Source organism: Clinocottus analis, unplaced genomic scaffold (assembly GCF_023055335.1).
Source record: "Clinocottus analis isolate CAN_PGR_092001 unplaced genomic scaffold, fCliAna1.0.p SCAF_1, whole genome shotgun sequence".
NCBI lineage: Eukaryota > Metazoa > Chordata > Actinopteri > Perciformes > Cottidae > Clinocottus > Clinocottus analis.
In genome coordinates this window covers 14,756,474-14,783,732 of record NW_027175820.1, presented here as the reverse complement: position 1 = coordinate 14,783,732, position 27,259 = coordinate 14,756,474, and the positions used below count along the sequence as shown (strand labels likewise).

At 38.4% G+C, this 27,259-nt stretch overlaps 1 protein-coding gene across 2 annotated transcripts in view; it reads left to right on the top strand.

The window, feature by feature from the left end:
* csmd1a (CUB and Sushi multiple domains 1a) overlaps positions 1-26,637 on the top strand; it is a 363,484-nt gene extending 336,847 nt beyond the window's left edge. The window contains exons 61-75 of one of the 2 annotated variants that reach the window (XM_068586216.1): positions 246-422; positions 930-1,109; positions 5,763-5,936; positions 6,073-6,139; positions 6,909-7,015; positions 8,180-8,253; positions 9,317-9,428; positions 9,657-9,836; positions 10,277-10,339; positions 11,036-11,197; positions 12,510-12,622; positions 14,784-14,871; positions 15,154-15,280; positions 17,974-18,036; positions 20,088-26,637. In XM_068586216.1, coding sequence (XP_068442317.1) covers positions 246-422; positions 930-1,109; positions 5,763-5,936; positions 6,073-6,139; positions 6,909-7,015; positions 8,180-8,253; positions 9,317-9,428; positions 9,657-9,836; positions 10,277-10,339; positions 11,036-11,197; positions 12,510-12,622; positions 14,784-14,871; positions 15,154-15,280; positions 17,974-18,036; positions 20,088-20,247 — 1,847 coding nt within the window. In that variant the 3' untranslated portion in view covers positions 20,248-26,637. The remainder of the gene's footprint in view (positions 1-245; positions 423-929; positions 1,110-5,762; positions 5,937-6,072; positions 6,140-6,908; positions 7,016-8,179; positions 8,254-9,316; positions 9,429-9,656; positions 9,837-10,276; positions 10,340-11,035; positions 11,198-12,509; positions 12,623-14,783; positions 14,872-15,153; positions 15,281-17,973; positions 18,037-20,087) is intronic. The other variant, XM_068586302.1, reaches the window with a different exon arrangement.
* The last annotated feature ends 622 nt before the right edge of the window (positions 26,638-27,259 follow it).

The following is a 27,259-nucleotide window of genomic DNA, read 5'->3' as shown; positions in this document are numbered from 1 at the left end:
GGAACACCACTGGAATACTGTAAAGCTATCATTCAAGGCTGGGAATCAATCCAACAATCTTTAGTTATTAATCAGCCTCACTACCTTGAGGAGCTATTTTGCATTATTTCTAGCTGACTCCAGTGATATGCTCATCATTGGAGCTTACAGCTGATCAGCCTTGAGAAACAGCAAGACAACACACTGATAATTTCACTATGATTAATGATTAATCACTGCGGTTTTTATATTTCCTCAATTCTCAGCTGTATCCTGTGGTAACCCTGGCACCCCGGCACACGGCAGAATTGTCTTCAGTGATGGCATCACCTTCGGAAGCTCGGTGGCTTATGCATGCTGGGACGGCTTCAAAACATCAGGCCTGACAACCAGGCACTGCACAACAAATGGGACATGGACAGGACAACCCCCAGATTGTACTGGTAGGATATGTTTCATAGCATTGCCTCTCCTATTACTATCATTTCTGAAATTATTAGTGGTAGCAGCAGGAGGTATAGTCATTATTGCGTGGAAAAAAGAAATGGTTGAACCAGTTTCATAAGCACTTAGGTACTACTGAAAGTATTATCAGGGTGGGTGCATGCATAGTAGTGTTTTTTTTCGTACAGGATCCAAGAGTAGTCAAAATTGTGCAAGGAATCGTCAACATGCTGCTGTCCAGGTACAGGCCTGTGCATTGGTAAAGTTGTTGTTTCTGAGATTTCAGCTTGTATAGTTAAACAGAGTCAGACAGAAGTTTGGGGTTCAGGAGGAAAAGAAGCAGGGTTGTCCTTCAGGAAAGTCTGTGAGAGATGATTAGGAGGATGAAGTTAAGGGGCAGGCAAGTAAAAACATTGGGTTTTTTTCAGGCTATGTTGAAAAACACAGTGAGTTATAGTTGTAGTAAAAAAATTTTACCCCTGTCACATTTATCTCACCTTCTTCAGTGATCATTTGTGGAGATCCTGGCCCAGTAGCAAATGGGATCTTTCTGGGGAGGGAGTTTGCCTTCAACCACACGGTGACCTACCGCTGTAACCCTGGTCACCTGATGGAGCCACCTGGACGCAGCACTCTGCTCTGCACTAAAGATGGAACCTGGAACCAAACCAAACCCAGCTGTAAAGGCAAGAAACCTAACGCTCTAAATAACTACTTTCTAAGAGATGATGGACAAGAACAGCAGCTTTTGAGTTCATCGGATGATGCATCCACAGAAAAAACTGCATCTTGCAAATAGATCTAATTTATACAAGCCATAATTCTTTAAAAATAAACATTCATACATTTCTATTAAGTTAAGTTATTTTATTTATATTTGATTTAAATTGTGTTTAAAAAATGTTTTCACAATTACAACAAAACAAGGTTACAGCCATCAGACTGGTCGGTTATAACTCGATATTCTGCTGTTTTATTATGGACAAGATGTCCGGTTTCCAGAGCGCATCATAGCCCTTTTTTCCAAATATGAGACCAGTACTGTGACTGGCTGAGAGAGTATTTAATAATCGCCACACCTGCTGATGAATATTTCCCGAACTGTTTTGCTGCTGCACCAAAACAGAAGACATACATGAAGACAACACACAATCACTTTTCACTTTCAATTACAACCAGGCCTGTCTCTTCCTCTCCCTCCGGGTGTGGTCACACATGCGCCGAAGGTAATATACACCTAAAAGTCCACCAAGTTCAACCTGACACAATGCATAGATGCATACCGACCTGCTGTGCATTCTCTTCATCATAGCGCAAGCTTACCTAGCACAAATAAAAAGTGCTTTCTTTAACACAGCGTTACGTGGATTAATACCTGTAATATACTTACTGTTTGGAAAACTGTAATCACTAAAAATAACTGTAAAATAGATGTTTGCTGCTAAATTAAGACTATGAATATCACATGTATCATCTTTACATAAGAACAGTCATATTCCAATGCAGGCGGGCATACTAAAATGACAGCTGTACATTAGTGAGACCAAGAGAAGAGTCACATTGCTCTTCACATTTACAAAGTGTTAAATCAGCATCTGTTTCCTGAAGCCTCATTTCTTTCACAAGACAAAGGGGGAAAAAAGAACGCATTGGAATATAAATGTATTTGACTTTTGCAAAAGCCCATATTTTGAGTTTCGACTATGATACTTTACAACAGTAAAAAGGAATGTTTCCTGAGATCATCCCTGTCGTGTCTTCCCACAAACAGAAAAGCTGGCTCCTGCAGTTGCAGAGGCTTTGAATTGAGATGAAAAAACGGAGAAAGTCGGCAGAGAGGCTACTGAGGGGGAACCAGAGAGTGATGCACAGAGAGGGAAACCAGAGAAGTAAAAGATACTGTAGTAGGTGTTATAGAATAAGACTGGCGCAGAAAGTTTAAAAGAGAAAATGAGAATGAAAGATGAAGAATGGGAAACAGTGGAGAGATAGCAGTATAGGAAAATGCTGCAAGCTCCTCTTTCTGTTAAACCCCTCCTCCCCTCCTTCCCCTCCCTTTCTGTGTTTTCTTTTTTGCCAATCCTTTGCTCTTCACTTTTCTCCTCCTTCCCCCCACCTCAAAGCATCCACGAGTCTTCATTTGATCCTTTTTTGGAACAACAGCTTCCTCCCACATAGAGACACATGCACAGACAGAAATATATTGAATGAAGGAGTTTTAAGCCATAACAGTGTAGCTTGACAGGCAGAAAGAATCAAGTAATTTAGAAGGAAGGTGTGAGCAAGGGAAGTAATGAGGAGGAGGCACATGGAAATGAGAGAATGAATGAAAGAAAGAAAAAAATGAGTAAAGGGGCGGGACAAAGAAGTGTAGTGGTAAAACACATTAGATAACCAAGAGAGGAGATGTAAAAATGACACAGAGAGAAATGCGGAGAATGAGAAGTGGAAGCAAATGGGGGGTGGAGTGGAAGAAGAGATTGTCAAGTGGGTGAATGAAAAGGAGACGGAGAGATTGTGATGAGCCATCAGTAGGGTTACAAGGAGAAAGCTACAGCAAACTGAGAGAGAGGAAGCGACTGATGGGAGAAACAAAGAGGGACAAATCAATACCCGCCCCAAACCTGTAAACACACAGTGAGAAAAGGGATTAAGCCCATAAAATGTGTTGGCTGGCTGAACTGCGCCAAGAGAGATATACCCAAAAGATAAAGGGAGAGTGGAAGAGGCAGTAATGGTTTGAGAAGGAGACCAACAGAGCAATGGAAGAGGGTAAAACAAAGGACTAGAGCTGGAAACGGAAGGACGAGGAAGAAAGGTATATTCAGAAAGGGAGAAGAAGTGCTGGATTGAGACATTGGAAGAAAGCAGGAAGAAAGCAGGGGACCAAAGTGTAAGAAGAACAGTATGGAGACGTGGGAGGAAAGAAGAAAAGATGGGGAGAGGGAAAGGAATCAATGATCGCAGTAATGGAGTGAAATGCAAAGGTGCGCAAGCAGACAGGCAGCTGTGGGAGTTGCTCTTCCAGACTCATGTGAAGGCAGCCTTGTCTTTTCACAACAAGGGAGAGTCACAAAGAGAAAATAAGAGAGTTCAGAAACTTTAAATTGTAGTTCTTTTGGCACCAAAGACCTGCAGAAATATTGTTTTAGAATATTAACCACACAAGTTAATAATTTTGTAAACTTAATTAAGTCAACAATCATGACTTAATTATTAATTTTAATTCACATTAGCTGTTGGCTAGTCACTAGCATTTGTTTATGAAGTCGCACTACAGAAAAGATGTATATGCACAGATTGTAAAGCCCTCTTGAGGCAAATGTGTAATTTGTGATTCTGGGCTGGACAAAATAAACTGAATTGAATTGAAAGGAACAAACTTTACTTTAACTGGGTTTGGCATAGTATTGTGTGCAGGTATGAACTGGACGAACAACAAGCAGAACACGTTTGTAGAGTGGAGTAGAATGACATGAGGAAATTAAACTAAAAACTACAATTTTACAATTCTGGGAGTATGACTTTGGGGAGATGCAAGGCTTCTTTGGGACACGACTGACATACAAAGCCAGAATTAGTCAACTGTTTGGTTTGCTGCTAGCGCCTAGCAGTTGCCTAGAAACCCCAATATTACAGTTATTCATTGAGGTTAAAAATTGTTTTGGTGCATTTTCCAAAAGACTGTCATAATGCAAGAGACCGAGAAAAAGAAAATGATAAAAAATTGACCGAAAAAAAAGAGAACAAAACAGAATACAGACATAAGGAGTACCACTGAGCGAATGACGATGAGATGGAGATGTCCATATGGTGTGTATATTTAGCATTATTGTCGAAACAATGCTTGTTCTATTACTGCATTCTGTCATTGCTGCATATACAGCATGTATGTGCTGTCTGTGTGTCTGCCTCTCTCTCTGTGTCAATACTTACGTACACTCCTCTCTGTATGTCATCATAGCAGAATGAATGGAGTGTGAGACCATCTGTCTCCTGGTTAGATGCAAATTACACTGACTTTATTAGATGTTTGAAACCATACAGATGGTTATCATCATCTTAGGGTGTTAGACACACGCACACTCAGGCATGCACTCACACAGATGTTGATCAAGGTATTATTACGTTACATTTCCAGATGTCTGTGCTCATACAACTCGCTTGCATGTATGAATGTGCACCTCAGGTGCATGCAATCATAGGCTAAAAATTGTGCAAAAATCCCCAAAGAACCGTGTTTCAAATTAAGAAGGTTGATTGAATAGTATTGTAAATAATGTTATCAGCATTCAATTTAGCAGACTCGAGAAAAACAATATCACAGTTCACTCCCAATTACCACAGTGGAAGCAGAAAGCCATCACAGACTGTGTTAAACCCCAAATACCTTTTCAGAAACTATCCGTCTGTGGTGACCGTGGTTTGTCTTTTGCTTAAGCAACTTAAATGTGGTCACCTAGGTCATCTACTGCTTTAAGACAGTAAATGTCCATATGGTGAACACGGCTGCTTTTGCTGTTCTTTGGTTTTCACTTGATGCCATGTCGCCCATCCGCAGCCATCTTGTCATATACTATTGGGAATCCCTCATAAGAAGCACTTCTTTTGAAACTATATATCAAGGATGAGAGAAGGAAAGCACAGGGTGTCGCTCTTTGGTCAGCACTATGTGGTGTGTTTCTGCATTTGGCTTTATGCAGGCTGGGGTTGACACAGAGACAAGTCTGACCTGCTGTTTTGTCTTTGTGACTTTTACATCTCTGAGAGCTTATCTTAGTCTGATTTATTTGTCTCGACTGAAGATAGAATTGCAGATATTAACTGATCAAATGAAGTATAAATATTCTATAACAGTATATTATTGGCAAACCAATCGTTAAACTATCGGTATCTGTTGTATACTGCTAGCTGCATTGTAAGAGAAATGTAAATGTAATTCCAGTCGACAGTATATTGTATACCGTAGACGCTAAGGCAAGACAGATGGGAGGAAATCCAACAGAAATGCACCTAAAGTCACAGCTAGCAGCTGTATTTGGATACCGAGCACCTGGTTGAGAGAACATGCAAATGTTATACACACACACACACACAAACACACACACACACACACACACACACACACACACACACACACACACACACACACACACACACACACACACAGGAAGAACTCGGGAAGATTACAGCACAGCACCTTTATGGTCGTGAGGCAGCAGTGTAAAGTCATCCAGCATTTGGTAACTTGAGCTGTGTTAATTTACATTATATTATATCCTCAATGGGTGATCTTTCTCATCTGTGTGTTTGTGTGTTTGTGTGTGTGTGTGTTTCAGTTATCCAGTGTGGACCTCCTCCTCAAGTACACCATGGTAAAGTAGAAGGAACTGACCATTCATGGGGCTCGAGTGTTGGCTACAGTTGTTTTCATGGTTACCAGTTGTCCACGCCTGCTGTCTTGTCCTGTGAGGGGAACGGGACGTGGACTGGGGATGTACCGCAGTGTTTGCGTAAGTTAGGTGGCCTTTGCTACCTTTAAACTTCTGCTCAGTAGCTTTAACTGATGCACATCACTTTTTCCCCTTTAGTAATGTTAGCAACTCAAACGCAGTGGACGTCCTGACTGTATCTGTTGTCTCACTGCAGCTGTCCTGTGTGGTGATTCTGGCTCCCCTGGAGGTGGATTCAGAGAGGGGAACATCTTTTCTTACAGGTCAGTTGTTAGCAAAATCAGTTTTTCATGTTCATTTATTATCGGTTTCTATTAATAACACAAAGAAAATTGCCTTTCAAGTTTTTCAAAAAACCTGTGCTTCATTCAAATTACCGTACACATTTTGTTTAGACCTGCTGTTGCTGAATGTTTGTCGCTGCTTTAATTTCTGGTGGTTGGCAAGGATTTTTTAATAACTATACCATGTGCCAACTGACATTTTGTCAAGATGTATTGCCTTTGCTGTGATAAACTAAAGATACTGTTGATGATGACTTAAAATAGGACTTCCATTCATAAAGTATGAATACCTCATTAATTCATCATTTATAAAGCATGCAATAATAAACAGTTATAAATGTTTCATATGTGTTTCATGATTGGGTTTTATACTTTATAAATGATGGATTTAATTAAGTATTAAGGACTTATAGATGATTAATAAGATCATTTATAAAATATTAGTAAATTATAATGTTTTTTATTTAAATGTAATTTATTTGTGCATTTATTTATTCAGTATTCAAACATGTTTGTAAAGATATGCACTTTACAAACGTGTTTAAATACTGCAATTCATGATTAATGCAGGTTGTTACCACTTGTTAGTTAAGTGTTAATTAAGCATGTTCTGTGACCTAATCTAAAGTGAGGACTATCTCTGGTTACAAAGCATTGATACATGTCATGATACACTCAGGTAGTTACTTCAATTTAGTTTCCTCGTCACTATTTGTATCTGTGATTGACTATTTGTTTTTCCATCCAGGTCAGAGGTCAGGTTCTACTGCCACACCCCCTACTTGCTGGTGGGCTCTGCCTCCAGAGTCTGTCAAGCCGATGGCATGTGGAGTGGCCACCAACCAGCCTGTATAGGTAATCCCACCACAAGTAACCCAAATAGCATTTTGCCTTTAAACACACTGAGTGACAGTATACATCCATGATGATGGTTAGCTTTAGACTTTAGCTGCATATAATTTGATCACTTAATACATTAGCTTGTGGTGTTGTATTGTGTTGGATATCTACATTTTGTTTACTGCAAAGGAAAATTTTGTGAAACAGATCATTGGTAAACAAGATTTGGGGGCTTACTCTTGTACATGTGCAGAAACAGCTGAATATATTATCTAATCAATAGATGAAGTGTGTAGTTTTGATGTCCGAATTGGATTATTTGAAATCAGCCCTTGATTATTTATTGGATGAAATTCAGCTTTTTGTGTTTTTTAAAGAGAATATATTTTGTCACAAGTTATGAAATCAGAAAGAAAAAGCTGATTTACTGTGTAATAGCTAACATGGAAAGCAGCCTCTTATCAACACTACACCCGTCATAGAGGTTTGGTCACATTCTTCCTCTGTAAATAACTGTATGATCTCTCATTCGGTACATTGCTTTAGAAAAGTATCCACGGTGGTACCCATATACACCAGTATTCACTATTTTTTGTAACTTTTTTTCTTTCTTTCATTATAAGCTGTTGTATGATGACAATCTTTTTTACTACAGATTTATTTATGCAGAAGAAGTTCTTCCTGAGGTTGAAAGTAACTGTAGTGCATTTTCAAGTACCACTGCTTTACTTTAGAATTGTGTTAGAACGTATACCTTACTGAACTTTTTCAGTGCAGAATATTGTTCTTTTTTTACTCAGCTACAGGTTGCTCTGCAGAAGACGATTTTACTCTCAAAATAAACTGTGTGGTAAATTCGTAGAATATATTGCATATTACAGATATTGCTCAATTTACTTTTGCAATGACTGAGCACAACAGACACACTACGCTAATCTTAGTGAAATGAGTGTGAAAGTTAATGTAACCTTGCACTGAAGATTAAAATGTCTGTTCTGAGAACATTGTTAAGCTCACTGAATGTACATGTATGCATTGTCAGAATGCTTCTTTTGGCTTTGAGAATTATTATAAATACTTGAATGGATGTCGTAATATAAATAAGTATATAAGTATAATTAATATGTGTGTGTGTGTGTGTGTGTGTGTGTGTGTGTGTGTGTGTGTGTGTGTGTGAAGACCCAGCCTTCAACAACTGTCGTGACCCAGGAACTCCAGCCTACGGTATACCAGTCATGGGTCAGGGCGTTCAGGTAAGAAATACATCAGTCGATGTTTCCTTGGCAAAACTACTATATAGTCTTTCAATTTACATTAAAAATAAACTTGTCAGAAAAGACCAGTTGAAACAAAAGTCTTCTGTTCCAACATGACAAAATTCAGGAATAATAAACTCAATCTGAGATGGAGAGTCCCAAAGGTTTGCAATGCTCCTTAGTTGTAAAAACAAGAGCCAATCATTTGTTTTTTTTTAGATGTGTGGTAGTTTGGAAGCTTCAATAGTAGAACTTTATAAATTATTAACATGGCTATTTCTTCTCTAGTCCTTCTGTCAGGAGGTCCATCCAACAAAAACACGTCTGAAATGTGTCCTTTACAATGCAGTGTAATGTATTCAGACAGGGTCTATGATGCACATGTTCAATGATACACAGGGCCTTTGATACACAAGGTCTACGATACACATGTTTGATGATACACCGGGTCAATGATACACAAGGTCTATGATACACAGCCTATGTATGTTACACAGGGCATATGTATGATACACAGCGTATATGACACACTGAGTTTAACAGCTGAAGTGTGACGTCAAGGACAGACTTGATGGTGCACAATACTTGTACAATAGTTTAAACAGTTGGAAGAAGACAGACATAATTTTAATTCTTTAATGCCAAGTCAAAAGTAAAAAGTAAAGGCCTGGTAAAAGTGGCAACCACAATTATAACCACAATTATTTGAAGATGACAAAGACCAGATCTTGCAGACCAGACTGTCTGGGGCACAGATAAGAACCTGTTAATGGATTATATTGTTTGTAATGGAATTCAAACAAACATGCAAAACCTTCAGTTTGTGGAGGTATAATTGGATATTATCCATATATCATATTTCCCTTGACGTCTCATCAAAGATAGCAGTGGGTCACCACCCATATTATGCAGGACTAAGCATATTAAATTAACTGAAAGAGACAAGCTGATAAAAGGAGGTATTTGTTGTTTTCTTAGATTAAAACAGTTACCAATGAGGTAAGTGGTCAATAAAAGGTGTTATACTATTTTAAAATGAATGTGCTTTTAAATCATGTAGGTTGGCAGTAAGATTTCCTTCAAGTGTCGCAAGAACTATCACATCCTTGGCTCCACCTCAAGAACATGCCTAGAAAACCTAACCTGGAGTGGGACACAACCTGAATGCATAGGTAAGGAATAGTTGTCTGTTTTTAATGAATTAATTGTTAGTGTACTAATATTAATTTTCCTTAATCAGTATGTTGCATTAATCTTTTTTTGTGTTCATTAATGCATTTTTGTTTTAACTGATGAGTTCTTTTGTTGATCTGTATGTTGTATTGTATGCAAAACCTATTTTTGGCTTTGGGGAGAGGAATAAGTGACAACTCTTTTTTCCCCTCTTACCTTTCACTCAGCCCATTCATGCAGACAGCCAGAGACCCCCAGTAATGTTGATGTTCGATCTATGGACCTGCCTACCCTGGGATATACGCTGATCTACACCTGTCAAGACGGTTTCTATCTGGCTGGAGGATCAGAGCACAGAACCTGCAAAAGTGATGGGAGATGGTCGGGCAAACCCCCGCTATGTAAAGGTATTCAGATCCAATCTTAAAAATGCACTGCTTGTATAAAATGCGCTGATGTTGAGCCTTGAATATTAACTATATGTCATAATCCCAAATGGTTTAAGATAAATACAGCGTTTCATCCTGATATTATAGCTGTGCTCTCGAAAGTCAGCCTAAGGCGTTCTATGAATGCTGAGGTATCACAAACTCATCTTTGATCTCGTCTCAAAGATGGCTGAGTATATAGTGGTGAATGAAAACAAAAAAAAAGTAGTCCAGTCTTCGTAACCCCAGAATTGACAAATTGCAATATATTGGGATTATAATCTTCTCCAATGATTTGTAAGTATCATATTTTGTCAGTCCTGTTATCTTATTTCCAAGCCTATCTGTACCGATTATATTGTCAATAAACTTAACCATCTATTGAGCTAAACTAAATGTAATGCTGTGTTATGTTTCAGTTGGAGTGAAAGTCAATCCCAAAGGCAGAGGAGAGTCAGATGTCCAGAAGAACAAGATTCGAGGTACATATGCAGAATAAGCAACGACAGCACACACTGGAATATTTAGTTAAAAGTGTTTTAACTAAATGGGTAGCCACAAAGTCTTTTCTAAAAAAGAATTGTGGTGGAAGGATGTAGTGATTGTTGACTACACAGATCTTCTGTCTCAGCAAGTCTTATTTTAGATTTATAGGATAAAGCCTCAGACGCAGTAAATAAATCAGTGAAAACATTCAGGCACAATACCATGTAATACCTTGTATGTTTGAAGCAGGATTTTATAATCAATATATGCATTTAGAGGGAGCCAGTGAACAGCAAAGAAAAAGACCAAAGTGTTTTGCAGGAATACTTAAGCTGCTGAGTTTTGAATCAGTCATATTTCTTAGTTGAGATTGCCAGAAACTAACACATTGTAGCAGTCGGTTATGAAGGAACCAGAGGTAGATGTGTTTTGCTTGTTTGTTGGCAAACACTATGGGATGAATCCTAACAATTACCCGTATCTTAATCATTTCGGTGGCATCATGTGTGGCAGAAAAGTTGCAATGGTGGTAAAACCAGAATGCTGAAGTTGATCCTTTTCCTAATAAATGGTGTTATTTGTCACAATGTGAGCCGGGTGATAGTTTCAGCTCTTTCTCTTTTAATTAAAAAACATAGCTGAAACATGCTTTTAAATGTGATCTTCTTTTTGTTTCTGTTTCTCTGTTACAGTTCCAGTGGATGTGTTCTCCCCAAACTCAGAGTGGAGTGGATTTTATGAGTATCTCGGGAAAAGACAGGCCACCACATTTACAGTTACTGGGTTCAACGCTACTAGTGGCAGAGTCAACGTCACATTACTGGAAACCAGCGGAGTGTCAATCAGACTGTCAGGTAAAAAAAACCAAACTCTAATATTATTCAGATTCACAAATTATTTTCATTGTGTAACGCCTCAAAAAAAATTTCATAATTTGTTAGATTTCAAAAATAATTAGAACTGATCCACCAGTATCATTTTCATAAATGGAATCATAAAATAAACACGAAATAGAAAATACTCTCCCCGATGACCATGAACTATATATGTGGATATAGAGAATGCATGGAAAGTAATAACATTTATATGACATTCAAAGTAAATGTACAATGGACCTGTCTAACTATAAAGAAGCATTGTAACACCATTATGAGGGACATCAAAAAAAGAGCAATCACATTACAGATGTAAAACACTTTGAATTCAGTGTAAATAACACTAGCAGATGCACTACTGTAGGTGTAAATACCCGGCAGGCTGATAAAGATCTGGATTTCATTCACACTTTTTTTAGTAAAGCATGGTATCTATATGGAAATTGGTGTTATTCCCTATTTCGCACCCAAGTACATTCACATTTTTTATAAAGTCTACAGGGAAGAAAAAAATGGTTTGTGCTTTGAGTTTGAGCCCTAATCTGTTAATAATAAAACATGCAGGGGCACTGGGTACTTGTGCCCCGCTACACTGACGCATCTGAAGAATCCCCACACACGCGCCACATTATTACTGTACCTTAGCAACATAACCTCCCACAGCAGTACTCTTGAGCACATGATGTATTTGTATTCAAATGCACTGCAGATATACAGAATATATTGTATGGAAATAGCTGGAAGGTTAACAAAACAGGTAGAACCCCCAAAATAGTATGCTTTATCAAACTGTCTGACTCCCGCTGACACGCATGTATGTTTTGACATTTCACAACAATATTTCACAGTCAATAGTTCAGCTTGATGCCGTGGTCATAAAAGATTTTCTGCAGGTAGGAGGAAAGGGTTTTCAATGTATGAAACTATTTCATTTTGAATCTGATATGGACTTGTTATGTTGAACAGCCACAGTTCCTGTGTTGGTACTATAGTTAACCAAGTAGACATGTAGCTGAAGGGTAAATGTCACTTTCTCCCCAGTAATGTGTCAAGTGCTTGGTAGAGGAAATAGAGGATCATAATTTGAAATGTCAAAGTGTCTCCTTTTGTCTGTCTGTCTGTCTGTTGTCTGTTTACCTCCAATGGGACCTTTGCCTCAATGTCTTTCTCTTTTTCCTGCCAAGTGGCAACACAAATTAGACGTTAAGTTGCTGCCATTTGAATGGCACTGGATTCAATACCATTATTCGTAACTCCAAAACAATGTTTTTCTATATATCTGTTCATCCAGGTACCTACAAGTCAGAGGAGAACCAGCTGCTGTTGAAGGTCTACCAGGTGAAGGGGCCAACAGAGCATTACTACAGCAAGTTTAAAAACGACAACTGGGCGATGGATGGATATGTAAGGCAAACTTCCTGTCATTTTCTATATCAAACATTTGAAAATTAATATTGTGTTTACACATTGTTTTATGAACAACAAAAATCAATATCATAATATCAATATCCCTCCCCATTGCATTAATGTAGTATCGTCCACACCACATTACTCAGCTCACACCCTCTACACTGGACGGGGTATTTAAATTCCTGACAAATACTCAGTCATATTATGCAAAACAGATGTTGAAATACAATAAACATTGATTAACATATTCTCAAATGTCTTATAAATAAAAAATTATAAATGATGGTGAATGTTCATTGACGGCTTTGCTTTTGTGTAGAGGTTGTGTTTCTGCGTGAGACTCCAGGACGTTACTGACCTTGTCGATAAATAGTTCCAGCATAAAACTTCCTATTAAACCCCAAAATTCCGGGCTCAGATTTTGTGATTTTTTAATTCATAATTTCTCTCGAAAAATCAATGGTGTGTTTTTTAAGACTGTGAAAACATTGATTGCTAAGTGTTTGAAAGGAAAGACAAATCAGCTTTCATGTTCCATGTAACATTTCGATGTGGTATTTGAAGCTCAACTCTCCAACTGGGGATGGAAGACAGAAGTACAGAAGAGAAAGGAGGCACACAGACATGTATCGTGTTGTGAATAACAGAAAAGGGGAGGGAAAGAGTCAAACTGAATAAACTGTAATTTTACAGTTAGAAGATACAGTTTCAACTGTAGATTTATGGCTAAAACATTTACACATACAAAAAAAAAGTTTATTGAGTTCGAACTATACTTTGAACTATTAAACACAAGTCACATTACTTTTTACAAGAGCGCAGTCATTGAACTTGCTCCTTTTTTCGGTGAACTGAAAATGTCCTTTTGCAAATAACGAGAGCATCGTTGATGCTCGGAACAGTTAGCGACACTCACGGACTATGTGGCAGGCCGCTGGCATGGCTTGAGCAAGTGGAGACATCAGGCACGGGCTACTCCACCTTTAAAGTCTCAAAGTCAACTTGACGAGCGGGTGCGTAGTGAGGGTTGAGCCCTGTGCTCATGGGACTCCATCTGTGTACGCGGCACAGAAATCCTCTGCTGTGATGATGATTTTCTTCCTGCAGATGCTGTTCGCTGTGCTCATGCCATGTGCACGCGCCTGTTTTTCATGTACGCGGGTTTTGAGACTAGTTTCAAGTTCTTTATTTTCATATGCACTACGAGTACAATGAAGTAGTCGAAACATGTTTGAAATGAAGTAATGCAAATGTTTAGATGGCAGAATTTTAAGTGGATAAAAATAGTGGTAACAGGAATGTAGTAATGTACATGCATAATGAGAAGTTCAGTCTGAACTTTGAGCTCGCTCATGTGAAGTATGAACCTGCACAACAATGCAGGAAGGTAATTAAAAGATGCTTAACGGAAGCCTAGGTCTTCTACAGCTCATATGACTATGAGATAAATACCAGTCTCTATTGACCTTGATCGCTACAAAATCCACAACTTCTTGCCTTTAAAAAAATTAATTATGATAAATTATGATTTTACTTATTTTCTGCATAAATATGATTTAAAAAAAGTTAAGCGTCTGAACAAAAAAATACTCCTCGAGTTTTTTTAATTGTATTGTTGTACTCTTTAGAAAGATTAAAACCTAGCATCCAAATATGCGATAATAATCACAATCTGAACTGTGAATGATGAGATAGAAGAGTTTTAGTTTTTAAAAAACACACTTCCTCATCTCTGCAAAATCAGGAGAAAGAGGCTCAAGCTCATAAGGTTTGAAACAGTGTCACGCTACAACCACACCTGTCTCATACAGTACATTCTATGTGTGATGAGTAAGCATTTGTACTACATTTCCCCCCCAACAACGTTGTGCTGTGGTTTTGGTTCACAGAGTTGAAGACCATCCATCCTTCTCTACTTCTGTGTTGCACATTATTCTGCATTACTTTGCTCCATCATCACATACTTCTTTAATGCTGAAAGAACCTTTACAGTGTCTCCCCCTGCCTGGTCAAAGAGCTCTTATCAAATTGTAGATAACTGTAACGCTAATTTAGGAAACCAGCGTGACAGAAGCCCCCCTCCATCTGAATGCAAAGTATACAACGTATTAAAGATGATCAAACTGCTCTGAACAGGAAATGTGTTGTTTTTCAGGTGACTGCAGAATCAGATCAGAAGACTTTTGTCTACCAGGGGCATATTCACAGTAAAGACTTTGGCAAGTTCCATCTGACGAGGCAAGGTACGTCTGTCGAGCGTCAGCCCGAATAACAACCACGACAAACAACACAGCCTTGATCTTCCTATTAAACAATGTCACATTGAGAGTGGGAATAAAATATTCAGTCAAATTGAAGGAATCTTATTGAAATGTTTTTGTTAGCGTATTTTCAGAGATAAATAAACAAGAGTTGCAGAGTTCAAGTATACAGACTAAATAATACAAAAAGCCTCTATTACACATGCACAAAAGGGTGTTTTTGTGTCCATGCATGTGTGCGTTCATTCGTGTTTGTATCACCAGGCCCTGTAACCATGGCGATGGACCCATCCAACCCCTACACAAACAGCAGCTCTGTGGCCGCAGCGATCCTGGTCCCTTTCTTTGCCCTCATCCTGTCTGGATTTGCGTTCTACCTCTACAAGCACAGGTAAGCTCTATTTTCAATGTAAAGCCATTGTGTATAAACCGACCACGAGCGAATGCAAAGGTGTTTGCCCTGTTGAAATAGTTTCTCATGCAGATACAATGTCATGGTTCTCAGTGCATTTCAATGGATTATTTGAATGTTAAATTCTTTCAGCGCAGTGCTATTCCCTAATTTAGTCATTTATTTAATACGTTTCCTTGAAAAATCCTCTCTATCTTATTCTAAATCTGCCTTTGGGTTGCTCTGGAAGCTCTTGATGAAGGTCTCCTGACTTTGTCTGCCTTTTGGATATGTTCCTCTCATCCTGAGAGACGGGCACTAAAACTCTAGCCCAGGGGTGTCAAACTCGTTTTACTGAAGGGAACACATGCTGCCCATTTTGATCTCAAGTGGGCCGGACCAGTAAAATCACAGCATAATAACGCATAATTAACGACAATGTTTCTCTATGTTTAAATCATTGGTGAAGGTTTTTAGATGATAAACTCTAATTTAAGGTATTTCAACAATTAACTAGAAACATAAAGACCAAAAATTCAGACATCAGTCCTCTGTTTATCTGCCTGGGCTCTCCTCTGCAGATTCCCTCGCTTTGTGACACGTTTGTGACGCCACTTCCGTGACGTGATCCATGTTTAATGACTTCTAACACAATAATATCAATGCTCACATGAATTGTGACTGTGGATCAATGGTTTGCATGTCTGTCTTATAAGCAGAGGATCAGAGGTTTGAATCCCAGCTCTGCTAATTTTGTACTTCAAAAAAAAAAAAAATAATAATATTATTTTTTTTTGGAGTGAACACCCTTGCGGGCCGGATCCGGCCTGCGGGCCGTATGTTTGACACCCCTGCTCTCGCCTGTATTTATCAAGCTTCTCACATCTAGAAATCGGTCCGAACAAATATTCTGTTGCACTTATGTTGTTTATAACTTTATTTTAATCTTTAGAGTAAGACATTATTTTTTTATATTATAATGCCTTTTTTTTCCTATTATTTTAGAAATTCCTTCTATAGTTTCAGGATAAAAGAAGAGATGCAGTAAGATTAGTTCACAGGGGGCGGCAGTTGAATGGAAAAACAATAAATGTCCTCCAAGATAAGGATTTAAATAACTTTTAAATTATTTTGTCTGGTGTGTGATGTTCTATTGGCAAAACTATATTTTATGCAATTTAATTCAGCAATGAAATGCATTCAAACCATTCGTCCTTTACAAATGTGATGCCATTTATTCAAACCTCAAAGCTAGCTAACCGATAACCCCTAAATCCTACTCCAAAGGAAAACTTACAGCACAATTCCAAAGAGCAATTCTGAGATGCATAAATATGCATAAATAGAAGCACTGATGCACAATTTATTCTCAATGTTTTAAGCACTAGATATTTTTCTGCTGTCAGTTGCAGCACCACTTGAATGATTTTTAAAGAGAGTGGCAAGGTGGTTTTGTTACACAAAGGATTTAAACAATATTATGGTGTTACACCATAATGTTACCCTTTTTACCTTCCCTGCCCGAAAATAAATCATGCTTTTTATATCAGACACAGGGCTCTAATTTAATGAAGATGCAAATGCAGGAGCATATGGTTATAGACTTAAGCAAGCGCAGCCCTGCTGCAGGACAGACGAGTAAGCAGCATACATTGTCGGGGGTTAGAGTTGCATTGCACCTCCTCGCCATGACACCTTGGCCGTTTCCATACCATAAATATAGTGTGATTATTCCATTACTTTTCTGGATACACCTTGCATAAAGGAAACATTTACATGACACAAACGTTTGAATGAAAGGCCTTTATATATTCTACAAGCAATTGTGGAGGACATATTGTCACCTACTAATCTAACCTAGTCTGAATCTTCCTTAATGGCTTTGAAGATTGCGTACTGTTATCAGTTTAGATGTGTTTGAAATGAAAAAAATGCAGACTAATTTAATAATTTACTGGCGACCTTTCAAAGTGAAAGTCCATCAGCATGTGTGCCATTGCCAGGTTTATACCAAATCAAAAAAGAGCCTGTGTAGTATAAAAAGTAATGATGTATGTTTTTTCTTTGAAAATATAATTATTTTTACTGAGTTATTCAAACATAATTAAAGCTCTAAAACTCAGAGCTTACCATGAAGATTAACTCTAAATGACCTTAGATATTAATAATTGTTCCTAAAAAGGGCACCAAAGACTTACAATGCCCTAAGATGGCAGATAATACACAGCTATATTGAGGGTAAAGTGTCATCATTAATGTTTCCTATTTAGATTCTACATCTAAGGGATGTTCTGACTTTTGATCTTCATCACTCAAAGTTTTACAAAGTCATCTTACTCATCCAACTATAATCAGTATTACATGTTGCGTTGGTTTGAAGCTTATGGTAGCTGTATGCTGCGGTACTCTTTCTGCAGTGAGACATGTTCTGACCTATTGATGTTATTGAGGAAACAGACAGTGATATACTGTGTTCTTAGTGATGAGCTTTGCTGTATATTCTGTAAATGCTTAGGGTGACTGCTGTGTAGGCCGAGCAGACTTGCTCAGATATTTACAGTAAAGTTAGCACAGTTTAGCAATAGCTACCAACGCCACCATTGCATTACTTTACACTGTGTTACACAACCTGCTCACCAGTTAGCAGTGTGCAATGATAGTTGATGTATATTAAAGCTGATGGTTGTACGCAGGACATTGTCTGCTGACACAGATGATAATGAGAGACCAAAAGACACCTGGGGGCCTGGCGGCAGGTAAGACTGGCACCTGTCATTCACCTGGTTACAAACTGCAACCAGACCTCCGCCCGCTGCCACATCCTCCGTCAATCTTGCCATCCGTTGTTTTTAGCTTTGAGATTTTGCTTCATGCCGTTTAGTAAGGCTGCATAACTGACCAACATTTTACATCCACATTTTTCTGAATTGAGCCAAGTTGTGTATTTTGTCAGAACTGGAATAAATTGACTCCTTATGTCAGCTGAAAGTAATTTAGGTGATATATACGCAAGATATTTTTTTGGCATTTAATTTTAATTTTTTAAAAGCAGTGCAGCTGTACTGTGTCGAAACAGCAATCATTTAAATTTAGAAAGATGTATTTATTTTGTCTTTGATCTCATTGTCATCTCTCTGTCAGCATGATGTCATCAAGAACAAATACAATATTTAATAAAGTGGTCAAATTGAAACAAGTAATATATACTGTACAGTAAAGTTAACTTGCTAACAATATTCCTGAGCCCAACATAATGGCATGTCGACAAACAATTTCTCTGTATAACAATATAATATATTAAATGAGAAACTAAAAGCAAGGAGTGTGCACACTGCAGTTTCTTCCTGCTTTGGCCGATGAGTCTGTACTGTATCTATAATACTGTCAAAGCAATTATGTGAGCTGTTTTTCATTCGACCAATAAAACTAAACTATTGCACCTACAGCCACAACCAGAAACTAGTGCAGCGATTTGAACTACTGCCACGTGGGGAGGAAGGAAGGGGCGGGGGGCAGTTTTGTAAAGTAATGGGTTGAGCATGTAGGGTAGGCTTAGTGGCTCCCCAGGGTTGGATATGCATGCACGGACGCACGCACACACACACACACACACACACACACACACACACACACACACACTTAATGAGGTCAGAGTCAAACTGTGTTTCAGCTGCAGCACTCCTCCCTGCTAATAGTTCCACAGGGTTTGGGAGTAAGTGATTATATCTAACTGGATTATAGAACCTGATTATCCAAAAATGTAATCTGTGACAAACAGACAAATTAGGAGGGGGTAGTCATATAGTCATATTTCACAGCATAGCTGTTTGAACCCCTTTACCAAAATCCTCATTCAGGCAGGTTGATTTATAAAATATTCTTTTGGACTAAAACCATTGGGTTCCTTTTTCAGGATGATGGCAGGTTACACGCACACAGACACACTCACATGAGAGCAGCAGATGGGCAGAAAAACCACCGAAGCAGGCAGTTGAAATGGTTCATGTTCTTTGCCCTGCCATCATTTCCCCTGCAATTTGTAGAATTTCACCAGAAAGTGGCTCTTTCTGAGGTTTAAGCTTTAATCTTAAAGTGTAAACTTATTTTTCCAAAATGTCTAACAAGACAGCGAAAAGGACAGATAATGTATTTAAATATTATAAGAGGAATGTTTTTGATTGAATACGCTTTAGTTGGTGTAAAACTAACATAGAAATGTAATCAATACTTTGTTAATTATAAATCCATACCCCTGCCATTAGGTAAATGTTTCTCTGCATGAGTTCAGTAGAACTAGAACATTCTGTTGTTCAGTAGTTCTTGAACTCATACATCCTTCACGTCTGCGTTTTTTAAAGCACAGATGTTAAATAGGACATGGTTATAACGTGGTGTCAGTAGTCTTATTTTGAAGTACTGTGTGGGATTTTCACTCAAATTAATAACTTAAGAACTTCAATGCATGCCACATTCTTCCAATCAGCTGAAATTTGTTCACGACGAGCTTCATAAGGGAACTTTAGAACAGCTGTGGTTCAAAAAGGTTCCAAATGGGAGAATTGGTAAGAGCTAATATATATATTGTATAATAAAACAAAGGCATCCAAAAACATCAGCAACTTATCGCCCTGTCCTATAAGGACCTTGAGTTTATTTATTTATTGTCATTTTGTGTTTTTGAGACCTGCACCCTTGTCGTTTCATTGTTTTCTTTTTCCTGACCATAAATATACCTTTGCAAAGATATCCTTCTGAATCCAAATATCTGCCATAAACACATTTTTTTCCCTTCTTTTTTGTTTTGCAGGACACGTCCTAAGGTCCAGTTCAATGGCTATGTCGGCCATGAGAGCTCCAATGGTCAGGCGTCATTTGAAAACCCAATGTATGACACCAACATGAAGCCCACTGAGGCAAAGGCAGTTCGATTTGATACCACACTCAATACAGTCTGCACTGTGGTGTAGTCCAACGAACCTGCCACTACTTATACAGTGGTTCAGTCCAACCTCCCTGTTGGTCTGCGGGGGTTGTACCAAATAGAGAAGAAAGAAAAAACAAATGATTTAGACTCAGCACCGTGAGCAGTCTGTGTTGTAGCATGCTGGTCCTCTGTCAGCACAATCTGCACAGTAATGCCACTCTGCTCCACCCGCTACCTGAACAACAATCTCATCCACGTATAGTCTTTTAGAGCAAAAATAAATTGGAACCGATACACAAGGGAGTAGACAGTGACGACATCAAATGTGTTGTTCTGGAGATTAAGGCTGGGACCACAAGTCTTCTTAAGCACTGTTGCCGTTCAGGCACCAATGAAAAACACAGAAAGATGGTACAACTAATTGAACTTCTTCCAAGTGCGACCACCCAGTGCTCATCCAACAACAGTTGACTTCTGCAAAATTTGACTCAACCTTCTTGTGAAAAGGGCTCTGTATGGCCAGTCAGATGGTTTTTGAATACCCTTCCTGTAACCTGAATAATTGCTTCCCCAATCTAACTTTGTGCCAAATTTGCACAGTGGTACACGTTTCTTCTCTTCATGTGCCTACCCTTAACTTAAGTCCCCTGCTGCAGGCCAGACATGGGTGTGACCGGTGCAAGGTTCTACCCTCAGGGGAAGCACATAGACTATTCCACCCTTCAATACCCTCCAGACACTGAAGAGTAATTGGATTGTTACTGTATGTCAACACAAAAATGATCAATTATGCAGGACCAAAAACCTCTCGCTGGATTTCCATCACGCTGGACCTGACAGGACGGGACTCTCTGACGTATTTGCAGTTTACAGAGTCTGTTTTGGTGGAATCTGATATTGTTTGTACAGACTGCTGTAAAGTTGACAACCAAATGCAGTCAATGAAGTGACAAGCTCAACCACACCAATTCCTTTAAAGAATATTATACTGTCATCCAATACTGGACACTAGTATGAGATTAGTACTTGGAGTACTAGAGTTGAATAGCAGTTGCAGATATGTTAACATTTTTGTTTTAGCCTACTTGGACACCTGAATTGGTTAGGTTTAGTAAAACAGGACAATCACAGAGTTAGGTAAGTTGAGTTGTCAGTCAATAATTCATTTTCAAATAGGTTCCTGTGATTTTCTTTACTTTCTGTCTTTTACTGTATTGCCTATGATGACAATTTCTACCGACAGTATTTGGCAACTTGTGTAGGCTAAAACATACCAAATCAGGCATTTGCAAGTGCTATTTTTTCCCAGATTTAGGACAATAATCTTTATATGAAGGTATTACACTCTTAATATCAATCCAATGTACACTATTCCATTCTAGCACTAGGCAGACTGTGCTGAACCAGAAAACCAGACGTTTGAGTTGCCGGGTTGGTGTACAGAATGGACTGGTGTCCAGATGCCTGTCTAACACAATCAAAGAGTCATCCAACTGATTTCTAATCTTGGACTAGCCAGGATCCTGTGCTTGGTGGCCGAACAAGTGAAAGCCTGGTGGCAATAAGCTGTCAAGATCATCAACTGCTACAGTCAGCTGTGGCCAAATCCAGGAAATGATTTGTCTTCTTATAACTTTGTTGGGATTATCAGTCAAGTGATGACTGATTTGTTTTTCCTCCAGCATACTCTCCAGCCACAAATTCAAAAATAGATGAACATTTTAACAGACGGACTGGTTGACATTCGACAGATGAACACAGACAAATGGACAGATAGACAACTCTGTGAATCCTGCTGGAAAAGAGAGACAAGGACAGGTTACTCCATAAACTTGAGGCAAATAGTTGTTTCTATTTGTCTCTTCTGGCATTTTTCTTCAGTGAAGATATTGATGAACAGACTCTATGTTCAAATACCCAGTGGCCCCATGGTACTTCCCAAACCACTGCTGCTGGGACCCCAAAATATAAACTTTATATGAACTCTTAAACCGCACAAATTTTGCACTAGTGTGTTTTTCTGACTGGGTTATGAAAAAAATAATCATTTTTGGGTCTGAAATGGGTTTGAAAATGAGTCATTAAAAAAGAGAATTTCATTCAAAAACTTCTATCTTTAAAAAGGGGACAAAATGAAAAAATACAGGGTTACAGTGTGTTTGTATATACACATCTATATTTCACCTTCCCTGTTAGCAGAAGGTGTGACCACATGCTATATCGTTGTTAATTTTGTTAACATGCCAACATGCTAGCCAACCAGAAAGTTGGGATCAGTTTACCCTTGGACCTCTGAGCTTCTAGTGTCACATACGACACCACTTTCTTTGCCCTTTTTAGAACAACACACATTTTTCTGAAAGCTCATTCTGTATACTGTTAATGTTTTAATATGTGGAAGAAATAAAGGCTCACATCCATAATACGCAGTACTGAAACACTCGTACCGCATTGCTAGTTTTACTTAAAGGCTTTAAACGCCATCATTCTGTGAGATACTGGACAGTACTCTTAAGGTATATTTAATATCATCTCAAAATGGGCTGATTGTTTCAGTTTAGCAGACAGGGTAAGCTTTCAGAAACAACATGTGTCTCTATCTCTCTTTAAAAAGATGTGTTGCAAGTGTCCCTAACTACTCACGTTATCATACATTTGAACACGTTTTACAGATCTGATGCACATGATCTTATTTCAACACACTTTTTTGAAGAGCCCACAACTTGTTTCTGATTGAGAATTGGTCATGTTGGATTACAAACAGAAACGGTACAAAGACAACATGCACAATTATTGTTGTCGAGAGTTATCGCCCCGGGAGCCCTGCCATTGTTTGAGAAATACCTCGTGTGCAGAGAGTACGTTACATCCTGCTTATCAATGCTTGAATCCCACTGCAACAAATACACAAGCTTAGCGAGTGCAGCCTTGCATTTCGCATATTTCTTGGTAAAAAGTCATACCAACACCCATGATTCTGCTGGATTCAATTCAAGAAAATCCACTACCTTCAAATCACTTGCCAAGCTTGTTATTTTTCGCAGTGTACTCTCAAAATAATTTTATTTTTCGAAAGATGCTGCACTTGGTTTAGATCACAGATGTAACTGCTTTCAGTGAGTGTCTTTCAGTGTCCTCAGGCCAGTTTTCTGTTTGTTTCACTTTTCATGCACACCATTCTGCCATTAGACTTCATTCATTTCCTTTAACTCGCATGATTTTTATTGTCCAAAAGATTTTCCGTTTATGTTCCCCATGTCATTCAACGGATCGTACAAACACAAATCCATTCATTCACTCATATGATAACAACAACCCTGTCTCCTACAAAATGACGTTCCCATACAACTGCTCTTAAAACTTGAATCAATTGAAAGCCTTCATACCTACACAGATTACCATTTGAAATATATTTGTGATCCGTCAAAAGCATATGTAATCCTCAACAAAGTTCAAAAAAGCCGTTTCATTGTATAGGAATGTAATTTGTAGGCAACAGGGCCGGGTGTCAAATGGTGAGTGGAACGAATGTGATGTCAGATAATGAAAACCTCTGACCGACAACAGATAAAAACATGATTTTGACCATGGCTCAATTCACTAACATCAGTGAGTGGATTTTCCCCAGAACTAAAATACTGAAAATAAATACATTTGGCATGAGAAGTTGATCACATTTACCTATTTAGAAATATATGAGAAGGAATTAAGGCGCAAATTGTTGTTTTTCCTTTCATATTTAGCTCGAAAATGAATCAACGGCTGACCTGAATGTTGCAAATGAAATGTCCTGAAACAATGATGATTATCTTTGGAAGCATGACTATGGGATATTGTTAGTAATATAATATAATTTGTTAGCCTCAGTGTCAAGGTCATGGGCAGAAAGCCAGAAACACATACACCAACGTGATATAGATATGTCTGTACTAGCTATCATACAAGTTATAGTTAGAGAGGGTGACAAGACAGAAGACACACGTTCAAAATCGCCTCTAAATAAACAAGACAACTGTAAACAACAGTAGCACGTCTGCTCACAAGATAGTGCACCTCCTCTCTTTTCATTGCTGCGTGCACCCCAAGCTTCAATTTAAATTGATTTGTAATTTAATTGAGATTTCCTGTGGAGTCAAGAAAAATGAGAATACAGTGACTTCATCTGTTTACAGAGCAGTATCCTCCATAACACGACACATACCGTGTCTGAGATAACTTTAAAATGTGGATATCAATCATGAATTGTGAAGAGGTTTCCACATTTGTCCTTCTACTTGTCAGCAGTCCTCAACATTCAAAAGAGCGGCAGCGAGCTCGGCCAAGGTTGTCTCAGATTCTTTGGCTGAGTCTTTTCCCAGTTTGTGAAAGACATCGTCCCATACTTTTTTTTTTAGGTGGTATAGTCAGCAGCTCTCATTGAAACATAGGGGCCTAGACTGCTACAAACTTTATAAATACCAGCCAAAATTGTGAATGTATATTCACTTTTCACACAGTGTCACATGAGAAGAGCTTGTTTTCAATTGTGTATTTAAAATCCAGGATAGATTCAATGCAGAAATAAGATCAATGTGATTTACATCAAGATTACCTTTTCCTTAAGGAGTCTTTATTCCAGTCGCAGCCCTGCTTGGAGAGCAACTGTGTCATACATGTGTTCATACATAGCTTAGCAGCTTTATGGACCTGATCTGTCAATTTCTGTTGCCAGATGGAAATCGGGGCTTTCCGTGTGTGTGTGTGTGTGTGTGTGTGTGTGTGTGTGTGTGTGTCTGTGTCTGTGTCTGTGTGTGTGTGTCTGTGTGTGTGTGTCTGGGGTGGATTTGCTTTCAGATTCAGTTTGTAGTGTATTCATACATAAAATGTCCAGGATTACCCTTGACAGGCCTTTGTGTCACCTTATTCTCAATAGTTAGGATTGGACAAACTTCTCATGCCATACATTCAGCATTAGAGCTTTGAAGAAAATCTACAACTTTGTGTGTCTGAGTCGTACGTGAGTTGACTGCAGCCCAGTTTCACTCATCAGTGCATTGGATGAATAATTGTCATTTCTACACATGGCAGCTTGTAGATTGGAACAACCACACACAAGTGTTATATCCACGCGTTATGGTGTCTCGATGCATTCATAAGCACCACACATTGTGTGATGCTTATGAATGTGTACAAAAAATATTGTTGAATTTGTGTTCTTCCAAAAGTCGCACAGAGATATGTTGAAAAGTGGCAAGTCCTCACCCGAAAGCCACCATCATTACTGTTTTTGTGTTGAACATCACAATTACGTCATTATCTCACAATCATCATGTGCTGCTGAACTTGAAGTAGGTGCAAAAGAAAAAAAAGTTTTGTACAGAAATCTATTTTTTATGGAGAATTTGTAAAAAAACAAAACAAATTATTAAACATGCTGTACTTTTTATGATTAATGATGTAGGTACAACAAAATCTTGTTCATTAATGTCAATATTTTTACTGTTACACACCATGTAAAAATCTATGGTTCAAACTGAAGAGCAAATATCAACATGTTGTTTGATCTCTTTTGTCCATTATGGCTGCTTTTACACAAATAAAAAACCTTGTGGAACCCAGAATAAATTATCTCGGTGCTGGAGAGACACTTATCTCTGGGTCACACCTGTAAAAGAAATTGTATTTACAATCCAAAACAACTAAGTGGAATACAAGATGCTTCAGCTCCAGCTCTACAGCTTGGTGCCAGTAGAATTACTTTTGAACATCTGCATTTTTAAGTCTCCATTTATTGCAAAATATGAATTTATTATAAGACTTTGAATGTGGCAGCTGTAACTGCGAGTTGCCTGAGCATTTGGTGATTTCTCCCATTAAATCATGTTTTTTAAATGATTTTAGATATACACACATAATTTACATTGAACAAAAAATGTACTGTTAAATGTCACAATGCGATAAACATTATTTTTAAAAAAAAATGCAGTGTTCTTGTGTAAAAGCAGCCGTAAGTGGTTGATCCTAATGTCTATAACCGAGGGATGACATCCACAGACACAAAACATTTTGGATAACTTGACCCTTAATGGCCCTAAACCTGAATAAACAAGGAAGAATCTGGTTATCTTTGCTCAGAAATGATGGGTTTAGAGTGGAATATGAAATTGTGGTGAATTTAGGCTCTAACAGCAGCATTAGCATATCGGACACTTTTGATGCTCCTATTTTGACAGGTAAAGCCAGAATTGTTTGCCCGAAGTTTTGAATTTGAGGATGGAAAATTGCCTTTTTCTGCCCTCCCATGAGATCATGAGAGAGAAACAACATGGAGTGTTATAAATGGTTAAACAACAGATACTATATGCAGCTTCACAACCTGCTGTTCAAGAGACTCACAGTTTATCTATCAGCTATTTTGAAAACATTATTTGAGAATAAAGTTTTTGATACAATACTCTCTCCTTTGTTCCAATGTTTTTGTAAACCGCTATCCTGATTTGTAAACTAGTCTTGCGTATGATTTTGTTTGGTTGACTTTAAACAATTACAAAGCCTGGAGCCTTTAGTCCGGGGTTTGAATCCGACCGGCCTGGTTGAAGCCTCTCTGTGGGCATGTTTGCTTGGGTTTGCTCTAATTCTCCTGCGCAGTCTAAATATGTACCTGTCAGGTGAGTTCATATTATTGTTTGTCGAGGTTTATTAGCCCTCTAAAATACTTTCTCCATGAAATGCATGTTGGGATTGGCTGATGGATGGATGAATGGACAGGAGTAAAGGAATACAGGCTCATTGAACATACCGTAGTCACTTTGGACTAATTTCAATGGAGATCACCTTGATCCTGACATCAATAAGGGATAACACAAGTGTGTGCTAAATAACCTTATCTTTGCCTCTGCATGGTGTGTATGAAATAGTCCACGCTAATAATTTGTGTTGACGCTCTTTGAATGTAATTGTCACCCATAAAACCAGTGTTCCCAGTGGTACACTAACAAGTGCAAGTAACCTGTTCTTCATGGACATGGCATTTCCACACCTATGCACACCATGGTCAGACATTTGAAAGAAAAGTT